Consider the following 14,704-nt stretch of genomic DNA (forward strand, 5'->3'; position numbering starts at 1 on the left):
TCATTAGTGATTGAACTGCAGATCAGGCACACTGGCTAGACTGAGGACTGCAAAAGCAGTGAGCATGCCTATAAAGTTTGTCTGTGCACTTACAAAATGAAATGCATGAAGCTCGCATGTAGGTAAAAAGCAAGAAGCTGAATTTGCGCAACACAGCGTAAACAGCTGGCATTATGCAGCCACGATCCCACTTCACAGAATCGCAACAACGCATGACAGGCAAACGTAAAATGCTCCCATGGCCTTGGACACCACAAAAGATTATGCATATTGAAGCACAACAGTGAACAAGAGACTGTAAACCAATTTTCCGTCCTGCTGGAGTGGTATTAGATCTTTAACTTGCATTTTCGCATGAAAATATCTGAATAATGGCACATTGAAAAAAAAAGCGAACTTAAGAGATGAACCTGTTCTCTTTTTTTTTTCAAGCAAATATCTAAAAAATTTTTTCGATTTATGATTATCTGGCTTTTGTATCGAGGTATTGTGCAAATCCTACAACTAACCAAACTATTTGCTTAAATTGATTTGAAATAATTACTATCATCTTCTGACTCCATCTTGCACCAGAAATTGATATTTGCACAAGCCTACACAAATCTCAACCTGATGAAGCAGATTGCGCGAAATCAATTCTGAATTCACACATTCTGGGATCCTCTTTTCCTTTCCCACTAGTGCTGATCATTGCTCAGCTGCTAGTACACTGCGCTAGACAGTTGCTGTGGTCAGTATAATCGTATACCCTTCCTTTTCCTTTATTTATCTATTGCTTTATATAAATAAACAACTAATTACCTCTACTACTACTCAATAATGTACTTCAAAGTGCAATTCAAATGTTTTTCATTAGGTAATAAAACATTCAGGCAGTAAAAGCTCAAATAGACATATATAATGTGCAAATTCACCACACCTCCATGTCCAGACCTAATGGAGTCAACAATAGGCGAATCTAGAAATGTACAGGGGCATAACATTTACATGTCTTAGACTCAGACTCATGGCAGTTTAAGTTGAAAGCGTCTTGCTCAGCTTTCCGCCAGCATCTTAATGACTTCTCAAGCTTACCCTCTACACTTGTGAGCCCTCCTCAGCGTGCATTTCTAGGAGCATGAAAGTGGTAAGTGCTTACATATAATAGATGACACCTAGACATCACCACGAAAATTACACTATCCTTGTGGCCATATTCAAGAGACAGCAAGCTGTATGTACCTTTTGCCCCTCAAGGGCTTCCTTCTGGAAAGTTAGCGTTGTAGAGCATTGCTATTGACCTAAAGAAAACAAACTCACTCCTTCAAGATAGCCAAAAATAGATGGCCTGTGTCTATCTTTTTTCATTGACCCATCCTATGATTACCAAATAAATAAAGGCCTTTCTGAGACACTAGTCAAAAAGAGGGAAAGGGTTGCAGCAACTGACCATCTTGGACAGAGAATCAAAAATGTTGGTGAAGAGCAGCATGGTGAGTCGGCGCTCTTCTCCCGATGCTGTCCCATAAGCTCCCTGGCCACCGCTGGCGCTGTAGTAGCTCTTGCATCGCTCGTAGTGCAGGGTCAGCAGCTGAAAATAAAAAAATATGCATGGACATTAGAAAGGCCATTGAGCAACATGGTAATCTACTGTCATCACAAAGACGTATAGCAAAAGTAGCGAGGTGTGCAACAACATCACTCGTATCTCTCTGTTGTGTACAGCATGAAACAGCCAAGGTGACATATGTAACACTGAGGACATGCACCTTGCTTTTAAGAATGTGTGCATTTAAACCAAAAGCGTAAATTTTCACTTAATATCTGCATGTGCAAAACTACTCAGCCTTTCAGCCCACACATAATGCCACTTTCTTGCACATACAATAAATTGCTATATGTTTCATGCAATTGTTTTAATGAATCACTTCTACTTACAGCCATTGAATATACTGTCAGCAAGCTATGAGCATTATCTGCCAACAAGTGCAGCGACTTAACATTCAAGCAGCTGCTAGCAATCTGGTTACAGGAGCTATGTGGCTATCATGAAGCTAGAATGCTTCAGAACAGATCAGTGAAAATTTGAAGTACAAAACTGTAAAAAGACAGAGAATGTATGTAACCCAGGCAAACGCCCTCTTGTACATTCCATGTTCTGTTTTCATTGTCGTCATCGTACTTTTCCTAAATATGTGACATAAACATAGGATAGCTATTACTAGCCAATTCCAGAAATTAGTTTAAAAAAATTTAAACTGAATCTCTGAAAATGCTGTGAACAATATTGCAGGTGAAAATATCTATTAAAAGCTCATTTCAGAAATTAATGAAAATAAAAACTAAACTACACTTTCAAAACGCCACCCTAAATCTCGGGTAAAAGCAGCATGTGCATGTTGATTTTATTAGCCGTAGTAGTCTCAGCGAACTTGTATACATTTGATGTCCATTCATTCAGTTCTGACTGGGCCAACAAAGCTAGTTCAATTCTGACTGGTCGAACTAAACAAAGCGCAGAAAAAATGATGAAACGTGCTGTTGGTTCACTTGGTTGTATCTGCCTTTAAGTTTAGCTTTTCCGCAGTACAATTTTGTTATGTGGCAAGCATATCAAGCGGGGAAAGGTGCCACTGAATTATGGGACACAGCAGAGTTCATTAACTTACATGTGCAGGTGCGCCGTCTCCGATCGCAGCACGAGCACCAAGACACTTAATAAGTTTACTGCCAGACTTTCATTATATTTAGATAGTCCTGAACTCTTTTGTGGCTTTAAACATCCTCTTGCCTTTTGGAGATTTTTCATCTTACCACCTTCTTTAACACTAGATTTCCCAAAACACAGATGGTTTTTCTGCAATTCTCAGTGCACGGTGCATGTTTGCATCTACAATTAAGGGACACATACTACGGTCTCATATATGAGACACGCATGGTGGGCAAAATGGGGATTCAAATCGCCACGGAAACGTTGGAAACACCTCTGAATAGCTGCTAGTATGCTTATTACTCATTTAGGTGCTCATACTGTGGCCGAAGATGGTTCGTACGCATCTGTATAATTAAGGAACACGTGCTATGTTTCATCACAGTAGCCCTGTTCAATTCTTGGTATGTTTCACCTCATTGCGCTACTGTATTGCTGCGGAGTCGCTTTGTCAAGTTCAAATACGAGGGCGAATCAGAGTCCTTGCCCACTTTGCAGTGCGCTTTTGTAGAACCGCTGCAGGCAGTCTCCTTCTGCGTGGCTAGCAGGTCGGTATGAATGGATTCACAAGTTGAGGTACCCCTAAAGGACGACTAACGACACCGTTGCAAGTGACTTCTGCAGCGGTGCTCTGGCAGGTGACCTTGGAGTATGCGTGGTTCGGGGGGATAGCACGACGCCAAACTGGATGCATGACCACCATTGTTTTGTGTGCGTGTGTGATTGACATGCCTATTTTCTCAAGACATGTTGAGCCTCTGTAATAAACTTGACTGAATATGTAGAAAGATATAAGCAGTTTCTCTAGCCTTGGATAACTACAAACAACCTATTATATTTAACTATATATAACCATAGCATGAAGTTTCTTAGAGTATCGTAAATTACAATCCTCCACAATGCATATGTCTCACAGTCTATGACAATGGAATGTTAGGACAATTTGGTGGAACCAATCTGCTCGGAACTTAAGAGTAATCGCATTGCCTTCCATTTATACTCACCCTGAGGGCGACGGCGGTGTACTCCGTGATGACCGAGACATCCACCGTGAGTTTCCGCAATAGGCGCAGAAGCATGCTCGGCTGCATTTCTCTGTACACATAAAAATTTGTCATTAGTTTAAATAGCGAGTTACAATAGTCCTGACACTTTTGTTTCTTGCTATCCCTTAATCACTAGGTTGTTTAGGTACACTTCAGGACAAAGGCTATTATCTCCATGCAATATTCACGAGGAACATAGTGGCCAATTACAGCTACAGAGTGGCCACACTCTATAATAACCAAAGTTATTATTTAATACACATGCATTAAAAGAACAATCAGTGAATGAGTGTCACAGTGAAGCATATCTGCCTTGCAAGTCAGCAGACTATTCTAGGTGGCAGTATGGTGTAGAGGTGCAGTGTCGAGATATGGGCCATCGAACTTGCGATAAAAAAAGCACTGCTGATCCAGTTATGCTTTACCAAAGAACAGTGTTATGCAATGGAGCACAAAAAATGACTAGAATGCCAATGCATTCACTTCCCACTTTGGGAATGAACGTCTTGAAACTGGCATCGTCTTGAGAATTTGTTCCAAGTTTACATGCTTAACAAACTCATCAGCCACAATTAGTAAATTTGCAAAAGTACAGTCGAACCTCGACATAACAAACATGGATGTAGCGAGTTATCAGATAGAATGACGTACATGAAACCATTATGTCAATGCAACTACAGTGTAACAGATATGTTTATAAGAAACAGCGGATATAACGAAGCTATTTTCATGTCAGATGCGCATTCATAAGAAGGTTTGTCTTACAGTAAATTAATTAGGTAAGAACTTAATCAGTGGTTTTGTGCTTATTCGTCAATTGTGCATTTTGATATCCCATGCACATAATATTCTCCTCTTCAAGTAATCCAGCTCATGAACTAGAATTGTGTTACCTGTCACAGGCAATTTTAAAACAACTCGGCATATTTAAAGAACACGCGCAGCATTTCAAAAAGAAAGAAATTGTAAATTGATTAACTTGCTCACTTTCCCTTGCATGCAATTACAAATGCTTATGCAGCTAAAAAAATATTCCCGATTCAGTGTTGGCTGATGAATAATAGCATATTTGGCTGGTTGCGTTTAAGTACCTCAGATTATCAGGCCGATATCAAATGCCCGTTACACATTTGGATAGTTCTTTCACAGTGCTACACTTCAGCTCAGAGTGCTCAGAGGACCTCTCTTCTTCGACCCAGGAGCATGACCGAAATCTGGAAGAATTCTGGTCCCGTGGCTCATGCAGCTACCATTGTTGTCATGGCATCTGCTGTGGCCGGTGTGCATTGTTGATTCATTAGGTTTGTTTACAACAGAAGGAGCTTCCAACCTCCAAGTGCTCCGGCAAGTGGCTGCACATTAGGCTTGGGCACGCTTGTTCTCGCTTCAATTTCGAGAGAGCGCCACATTCTTGCAATGCAAGTTGGAGCACGGTAGGAACCAGCCAAATGTACCATAGTAATTGTGATGAATATTTCTATGACATCAGTGACCTCAAAACCACAAATATATAAAAGCCAGAAAGGCCTATTGACACCAGTTGCTTCCTGTCATGCACGACTGCCAAATGAGTCTAAATTTTCCGCAGCCCAAACTGACCTGGTAAGCGCGACGAGGAAGTCGGAGACCTTCTCACGCTGCCCCTTGGTGAGAATCTTGACCTTGGAGAGTCGGTAGACAGTGTGCAATGTTGCATCCAGCAAACTGGCATAGTTCTCTGCGTCGGTGAAGTAGTGGTGGTACTGGATGAGCATGGGCAGCACCGAGTTGCCAATGTAGCGGTTCAGGGCCAGCGCCATGTCGCTCTCCGTGTTGTCCATCTGCAGTCAGAAGAAGAGAGTCATGCGAAAGTTAGACAGGACATGCGAGGAATGATAGCTCACTCTGCCTTGCTGCTTGGTAGGTAGCACTCTTCAATGCCAGAAGAAAGTCCTAAAATTTATCTGGTTCTGGGCAGAATGGAACCCACGTAATGAATGCTCAGGCTTCGTGGTATTGCTGCTAGATGGCGCCGTGTGTCCAGAGGGAAGACAGTAGGACGAGCAGGAGAGGAGCTGGCTGCAGGACATGTCTCATGCATGACGCATTTCGGTAGTGGAAGCACAGTGTCGCTACATTGCTTCAATGCTTATCGCATTAATGTCAACAGTCATCCTGGGATTCTCTCTGCCAGATGTTTCCCGTTTCCTACCGGTAGCTTTTCAACAATAAAGTGTCACACCATACGGTACCAATAGCGAATTTTCATGGACCTATAGGAGCCACATGGGGATGCTTCTCTCTCTTGCGTCCCCTTAAACCTGACTTCTCCGTACAACTCTCACATCTGATGTTCGGCTTTCTCGCATGACACGCATGCAATCATGGGAGTGGGTGTTGCAGCTAGGCAGCTCCAATGAGAGATGGCGCAAGTGTAGCAATTCAAGTGCTACTCGGACTGTGTAGATGACACGGGCATGAGAGGAACTCGCTTCCTCCTCTTTAACCGAGACATCAGTACGCACTGTCCAATTGTGCTTTCATTGAAGCAGACTGCGATACTGTTCTGCAAAAGGCTTCCCATTTGGCTTCACAGCCTGGCACCAGCATGGCCAAACGCAATCGCTCATACATGTTTATTTGTGAGACTGCACTTGTGAATGATTTGGGTGTTTGTGCTCATATAGGCGACCACTCACTCAGTATCCACCCTTGTGTGGTGAGTCAAACGTCTCTGATTTCTCTGCGTGTCTCCGTCGAGGAACTATGGTATGTCATGTATTTCTGCTAGTTGGCATTACTGTATAAAAATAGCCTTAAACACGCTTCTTATGTTTGCACTACGCTGGTGTCATTTCCTCTGTTGCCTAGAGCATTTGAGATCCCACTAGACTGTCTACATGTAGGAGCCATAAAATTTATTGGATAATACTTGAAGAACACAAAGACACAGACAGTATACAAAGCGCTTACTTTTGCATTTTCTGTGCCAGTGTTCAGTCTGTGATGCAGCCATTTGCAACTTTTCAACAACAAGCCCCATCATTATATGTTATTAGGATAAATGCCCACATGTCTATGGCCCTTATAGCTCCCTTTTGAAGAAACATTATTTTATTTTATTTATATATACTGCAATCTGAAATCAGATCATAGCAGGGTGGGTATACATAGAAATGTACAAGCATGTAAACACATACAAATCCATCACATATGCAGGCATTTTAGGACATTGGTGAAGAATACATACATACATACATACACACACACATACATACATACATACATACATACATACATACATACATACATACATACATACACACACACACACACACATACATACGTACATACATACATACATACATACATACATACATACATACATACATACATACATACATACATACATACATACATACATACACACATACATATACATACATACATACATACATACATACATACATACATACATACATACATACATACATACATACATACATACATACATACATACATACATACATGAGCGTGCTGTGCTTTCGAAAGTGAGAACTTGCTGGTCCTCACCCGGTCAAGCATGGTGGCTGCTCTGAGGTCAGGCAAAAAGCCATCCTCAAGAAGGCGGAAGAAAGTCTCCTGTGTCTCCAGTCCATAGACTCGTTCCAGGAACATCACGATGGACTGCTTGTGGTTGGGCTGCAGTCCGGCAGGCAGATCAGTCTTTGGTGCTGCACAAAATTGAATGCATTTTGTCAGAAATAAAAGAGGACCTGTTTTACTTTTGCAAGCAGTTGTTTTAAACTCACAAGAGCAGAAAGGATTCGACAATAACTCAATAAATGAGAGCATGAGGATACCTCATCATAATTTTTCATTTAATTAACAGAGAACATACTATTGTCATGGCTTAGTGGTTGCTAGTTGGCCATAGTAGTAAGCCATACGTTGATAACCCTATGTTGGCCAATGTAAAGCTAGTTTTGGTCTTCAAACTTGGAATCTCACAGCAACTGACTTCTGGTCGATATCTGCAACGTTGGCCAGGAACACTGGGAAGAGCATTCTTCTTCCATTAGAAATTAGTAAACTACTGATGACAACATGAAAAGGGGGAAAAACTGCTCTACGCGTGGGTTACATCCTTTCCTAACTTTTTTTCTTGTCTTACCACTTCATTCTTGGCCAGTCCCTTGTGGTGGGTAAAAAGACAATGATGGCCCTCTCTTATCTCTAAAGACTCGTATTCTTCAAACCCAGAAGGTTTGGAAACACATACTTGACCTGACTCTCACGTACAATTCTAACAATAACAGCTTTTCAGGCAATAAATGAATATTGCTACGGTTCTCAGAGTCATTTGTAAGGCTCATTATTGGGTACCGCACTAGATGTGTGCATGTACTCACTGGTGTCGCCCTTGCGGGGTATCTGAAGCGTGAAATGGAGACTGAGTGCCCCTAGCAGGTCATCCAGGGGCACGAGGGAGCGCAGGATGGCACGCGCCCGGATGCTCTCGTTCTTTCCCTGGGCGATGGTGGCTGCCTCAGGGGCGCACCGACCGAGCAGGTCCACAAGGGTGCAGTAAAAGTTGAGGATGGCCGCACCCATGTCGATGTCGTCTTCACCAGGCTCCTCCAGCTGCATGCCCTGCCAAGTTGAAAGGGAAAATGATGAAAACTAGATAGAGCTGTAGATTCCTTCAGCTATAGGTGCCCCTGTTTTGAAGGTCTCACCAACCAAATTGGAGAACCCTGCCATAGGCATCACCTTCCAGAGAGCTTGCTAAATACCCACTTGCAGTCACAACATGGCTAAAATCTCAACTTGCAACTTTGGTAGGATCTGCGTGCAGCCTATCAATGATGCCAGTGTAAAACCTCACTACAGCCAAACTGCAAAAATTCACATTTACTTGAGTAATACTAAGTTAATCCAACTCTTTCTTAAACAGGTACCTAAACAGAGTTGTAACACAATATGTTGCAACACAAAGCCCTAAGCAAATAGGCAGTGCCACAGAAACAGCCAGCAAAAGGTCACAAATATTGGTAGGGTATGTTTAATTACAGCAGTGCAAGAATGGCTTTAAATGCATGCTGTGAATGAAATATACAAGTTATTCCTATGTTTATCATCCATGAACTGCAAAAGGCTGATTATTAGAGGTGTCATAGCAATGTACATACAGTGTGTGGTGAAAGCACTAGAGAACATACCTAGCAAGTAATGACATCTTTTTAGTCCCACTGTGGTTAAGAAGGGGCGACCATGTTTGTTTGGCAACACCAAAAACACTGCTTGCTTACCATACCACTCAATATTAAGTCACAAACAGGGTAGGTTTGCCTGAACTTACGCTCCATTTGGTGGTGGTTATACCATTAAAAATGTTGCAGGCTCATGACCGAGTCAAATACTATACCAAGTGACTCTATTTTGGTGTGGCACTTCGAGGACAGATTACGTCTACACCACCTCTATCTCTCCCCCAGTCGCTACTTAGTCCCTCAATTATGAACATCTACTCAAAATGTATCTCTGTACACTTTCCTCACCTCATTGCTTCCAGAATCATACTGAACACACTTCTCAGACAAGTCTTGATGACGTGCGAGTACTGTGCACTGCTTTCTAATATGGTCTCACCTGTTCCCTCACAACAGCCTGGCAATGTGCTTTGCCTCCCTCAGCAATAGTAAACCAATGTGAAAAAGTTTATCACCTTTAACAGACTCCACCCGTTTCCAGCTCTTACACAGAAGCAACACTGCTGGACAGGTACTGTTTAAGCGGGAGAGCTCTAGTTGAACACAGATGTGAGTGGATAATGGCCAATTCAGCATCTATGCTAAAGCTACCACATGCGAACAGCACCCAGTGTAATAGACTCACCAATGCACAAGAATGTCTGTGTCATGCTTGATAACTGCTTGTTGCAATGAAGAGACTAAACCAAGCCTTGTCAGAAGTAAAAAGAAGTTTCTCTACGAGCTCTTGAATTTAGCAATATCCAGTATATGAAACACATGTAGCTCTAACCTTCTTGGTATAACAAGGATATCAGCCTCACTTGCTTCAGTTCTCAACAAAACACACTGACATACTCTTAAATGCACTTGCGACTCTCTCTTTTTTTGCTGCTGGGTCTCACAGGCCAGTACTTGTAATGTCTGAACAAGATCCACACCTGGCAAAGCAGTTCACAACATCCAATTGACTTGAAAGCAACGAAAGCAATGTAGAATCCTGATTGATCACATACGCTCACCTGTTGCTGTTGCTGCAGACGTTCGGCAGCGATGCGTTCAGACATGCGAACAGCCTCACGGATAGCATCTAACAGCCCTGGACCTTCACCCCGGAGTGCGGGACCCAGACACTCTGGCCGTCGAATGAGGAGGCGAATCACCAAGTTGGCATTCTCTTCCACTGTCTCACCTATAATGATGAGGTTTGGAATGTATAGCTGCAACATTTAATTCAAGATAACAGAAATGAGCTGCTTCCCTATGCGATGCAACAGTTTGTCGTGCCAAATGGTGAGACAAGCATATGAACATAGGCTGTAAGAAAATTGGTGCACTACAATGCACTTTTCTGGGTACGTAAGAGGTTTCAAAGAATTGCAGTTTTTCATGATGCATACATGCATCAACTTCAAAAACCTTCATGCACAAATACAAAAGAATATGTTTTTTGCAACCTGAGCATTCACAAATGGGCCTCAACTCAATGCTCTTCCTCAATTACATCAAGCACAGTGACACCATGCAGTTGAACAGAGAACTGCTTTCAATATCCCTCTTCAGTGATTACGAAATAACGGGTTGCTTACAATTACGGGTTGCTTACGAAACACCTTTCCATTCCTATGTTTTCAAGTAGATATGCTGAAGTGCGTGGTTACAAATATTGCACCCATAAATCATCCTAGAGTGGCAGTGAAGCATCATGACCACTACAGTTAGGGAGGGGAGCAGTGCTGTTATGAATATTTCTTGAGTCGAAGTGTAGTGTCAAGTGGAGAAGCGTGCTAGAACACAGGGTAAGGCATAACCAATTAAAGATTTCAGTTTAGCTGGTTTCAATTGAGCAATGCCGAGCACGAGCATCACATCAAGACAGAAGCTGTGAAGCAAACGAGAAAAGGAATGCCTGCTCGTGAATGCTTCCCTAAAGACTATATGTGCACTACAGGCAATCCGGAATACCTCTTTCTTTCAGTTTCCTTAACAGAAATATTGCCCTTCTGTACGCCACTACATGATGAACTAAAAGGCTGTCTTTACTGGATTTATTCACAAACAGTGAAAAGCTTTGATGCATATTCACTTTGCAAGGAAAGCTACTAGGAGCAGGCACTACATATGTTATGCATGTTTCTTCCTGTCCTATTGCACTGTTCACAAGTAATACAAAGAACAGAACACTCCAAACACATACCCCCTTTGCTAGTACTAACAACATGCTATGTGTTTATGATCTAGTACCACCTGATTACTGTAGAAGCACGCATACCATTGACCCAGACACAGAAGCGCAGGAAGTCCAGGTAGCGCTCTCCCTCTACTGGGTCCCATCCAACATCAGGGTATCCACGGTCCACAAGCTCTAAGTTAGACTGCAGGCCGCATCGAGACATGTAGGCAGCTATCTTCTCCAAGTTGTGCTCCCTCAGGGCAAGAGCCAGTTCCGAGTTCTCCATCAGGGAGCTGTATGCCACATCCAATGGTGTTGAACCCCGCAGTGACGGGCGTGCTGCAACCAGGTAAAGTGCCCATGATGAGCAACAACTTGTCTGCTATTGACCTCGCTACTGACTGCATATTCTTCTGTGTGCAGTGGTCTGAGAACGTGCAACGAGCATTGCAGTAAGAGAAAAATTCAACGGTTAGCAGATCCAGTAGTAAAAAGGCCACCCCATAACCTAACTCCGGCATCTCACTGACCCCCCTGATGCAGCATCAGTGACACAATTCATTGCACGCGGGAACACACATACACATAGAGAATACACCTACTCTGTGTGCAGGAAATTTGACTAAACTGAAAACACATCACCACAGTGGATCTGCTGGGAAGAAGAATGAAAAATGCAAGTCATGTGACATCTATCTGCACATGCTTCCTCAACTTACAGAGCAGAATGTTGCTGTTCTCAAGAAGGAAGTCGAGATGGTCGAACATGGCCTTCTGGTTCTGGCGACTTGTGCGGCAGAAGTAGCACAGGAAACGGCAGCAAGACACCACCATCTCGTGCGATGTGTCCTGGAAAATGCAAATACATCAAAGTTATGGAACAGAAGTTTCTTAACGCCCACTAGCAGTGACACCAAAGGTACCTTCCGGCAAAGGATCGATGCACGGAATTTTCTGAAGGCTGTCATGAAGTCAGCTAGTATGTAGAATATAGGTGAATAGGTCAAAGTTTGAATAAAAAAATTTTCCAAGCTTCGTCGAATAAGTGGCCCACAGCTCTGAACTGTCCCATTCCACACCATAATAAGGTGCAGCAACAGGTTGTGTCTTCAATATGCAAGCTAGCTCATCAAGCAGAACATCAGAACTGGATGTTATATTTAAGGGCACGCATGAAAGAGCAAGCACTAAGTTGTAATATGGTCTTAAGTTGCAGGCCACTTGTATCTGCAGCACTTTAGCCCTTCATCTTCAATGGAACTTGCTGTCCCTGATCTATTCTCAGCGGGAACAAACATGATGGATCTTTTTTTTTAATTGTGGGGGGTTTGATGCCCTGAAGCCACGCAGTAGGTTATGAAGGACACCATGGTGGAGGTCCCTAGATTAATTTCATGATGAATTTATGTAAAACAGGTATTTTCATCATAACACACAACCTCTTCAAACTGCCTCTTACCTTGTCGGCATGTGTCGCTTCGGGTGCAGATGGTGAGGCCGGCGAAGACGCAGCTGCAGGAGCCTGGCCTGAGGACTGTGTCTGGGCCCGCTTTCCTAGAGTGTTGATCATGACGTCCATGACATTTTCGTTCACACGCAGCACACGAATAAGGTCCGGATGTTGGAAGAAGATTCGGTTGTTCACCAGAGCCCTGCACACACAAAGAGTTGCTGATTTAGAGCCATATAGACTTGCAACAAAAACAAAGCTCTTCCTCTGTAATAAGCTTATACTCAAAATGACTACGAACAATCTGCCATAGTTATCATATGCCTAAAATGTACTGCTACTTTTTTTAACTTGGTTCAAGTAACGTAAAAGAGCTTGTAGAACAGTGTATTGTTGACAGCCTTCAAGTGACTGACGGGGGCAGTGCGAATATGTTTACAGTGAGCAGAGGTGATAGTTTATAGAAGTTCTTTTACAAGGAGCCCTGTGGAAGGCCTTTTAAGTCCAGTGACCAGTGTTGAAGCATGCTTAATCCTCTTTTTTATGTTATTTACAACACTGTTAGCCTACTCAGGCTGTAACAAGGGTACAATGATTGCCACTGTTATCAGCTCAGTTATGCTCACTGCAGCACAAAAGCTCTTGTTAGTGCTCAGTGGAACAAACAGTGCCTACCATGTACAACGTGATGGGCAATATGGGCATGACAGCATGTTGCCATACTGGGTAGGAGTAATAATAAAGCTGTTAGTTAACTCTTGGAGGCATGCTACATTAAAAAGCAAGGTACCACGTCTCTGACTGATACCTCAGTAACATTGTATGCTACTCAGGCACAGATGTAACGGCATGGGTAATCTCTCAATGTTTTGTTGCACGTGCACAGGAATTGCACCAGGCCCCATCTTCCATTTCAATAAATAAGTTGGTAGTTGGTGCTCTGTGTGCTTCTCCCTTGCATGTCTTTTTAGCGCCCTGAAATCATGTTTTTCACCTACAAGCAGCTAATCCACATCTGACCTTGTGCTGTATCCAATCACATTCAATGACTGAATTTTCAGTCACAACCCATTAGCTAAGTACATTGTGAAGCAAATGATCAATTTGCTAAATATTGCTACTAGGCAAGAATAGACTGCCAATTACACATTAAAAGCTTGCAACAATTATGTATGCATAACTTGAGTAATATGGCAATTATGTAATACTATATTCATTGAAGTGATGCCCAATTATGAGCTGCATAAAGCACATCAACAAGCCTTGTCCATCACATCCATAGCTTTGCTGGTGCTTGAGATCAGAGCTGAGAAAATGGCACCACTGGCATTACTTAATCAGCTATTTGAAATTATTCCCCATTATGTTTGTACCAAGTGAGTGAAGCACAATGCTTGCGGCATAAATGTGCATGCATCATTAGCAAGTAGATCTATGGCTGACAACCAAAACTTCAAGCATATTTTTTATTCTAAACCACGGATTAAATACAGCTCTCTACAACAGTCAAAGGGCAGTTGTGGTATTCCTCGACAACAAAGAAGCCCCCCAGTTGGTCCATAGGACATCCGAATCATGTCCTAACATCCAAGCAACATTTCAGATACAAATAGGACATTCACTGGAAGTCCAGTTTTGGATATCATATTACAGATGTCCGAAGGATATCGCACATGGACCTGTTTCGGATATCCTACTGCAGATGTCCCAAAATTATCCAATATGAACCTTTTTCAGCCTACATGTGAATATTTGTCTTCCAAAGGAGGCCTTTTCCTTGAGTTTCCATGTGACAAAATTACGTTTTGTAGCATGTTTGAATTACAATCCAAAGCTATCGTGTCTGCAGCTCCCATGTACGTCGTACTTTACGAATTTTCTCACACAATTTACTTTAAAAACTTCGGTTAGTTTAATAAGTCACTTGCACTTGACAGAAGGCCAAGATGAATAAGGAGTATATTGCACTGACACAAACATGCATGCATGTGTAATATGTGCACAAAATTAATCTGTTCTTGATGCGTATAATAACAGGAGTACTGCAGAACTCTGTTTAAGACCTGTTCTTTTAAACTTCCTATATATAATAAATGATTTCCCATCTACACTTAA

At 42.4% G+C, this 14,704-nt stretch overlaps 1 protein-coding gene across 6 annotated transcripts in view; it reads right to left on the reverse strand.

The window, feature by feature from the left end:
- The window catches only part of RyR (Ryanodine receptor), a 340,296-nt gene that overhangs the window by 116,342 nt on the left and 209,250 nt on the right, over window positions 1-14,704 (reverse strand). For all 6 annotated transcript variants that reach the window (XM_070526816.1, XM_070526813.1, XM_070526812.1 and 3 more), the window contains 9 exons: window positions 12,599-12,791; window positions 11,859-11,988; window positions 11,239-11,478; window positions 9,989-10,158; window positions 8,127-8,367; window positions 7,288-7,448; window positions 5,335-5,555; window positions 3,694-3,784; window positions 1,430-1,570 (listed from right to left, as the gene is read on the reverse strand). In XM_070526816.1, the coding sequence (XP_070382917.1) occupies window positions 1,430-1,570; window positions 3,694-3,784; window positions 5,335-5,555; window positions 7,288-7,448; window positions 8,127-8,367; window positions 9,989-10,158; window positions 11,239-11,478; window positions 11,859-11,988; window positions 12,599-12,791 (1,588 nt within the window). The remainder of the gene's footprint in view (window positions 1-1,429; window positions 1,571-3,693; window positions 3,785-5,334; window positions 5,556-7,287; window positions 7,449-8,126; window positions 8,368-9,988; window positions 10,159-11,238; window positions 11,479-11,858; window positions 11,989-12,598; window positions 12,792-14,704) is intronic.

This window comes from Dermacentor albipictus, chromosome 10 (assembly GCF_038994185.2).
Source record: "Dermacentor albipictus isolate Rhodes 1998 colony chromosome 10, USDA_Dalb.pri_finalv2, whole genome shotgun sequence".
In the NCBI taxonomy this organism is placed as follows: domain Eukaryota; kingdom Metazoa; phylum Arthropoda; class Arachnida; order Ixodida; family Ixodidae; genus Dermacentor; species Dermacentor albipictus.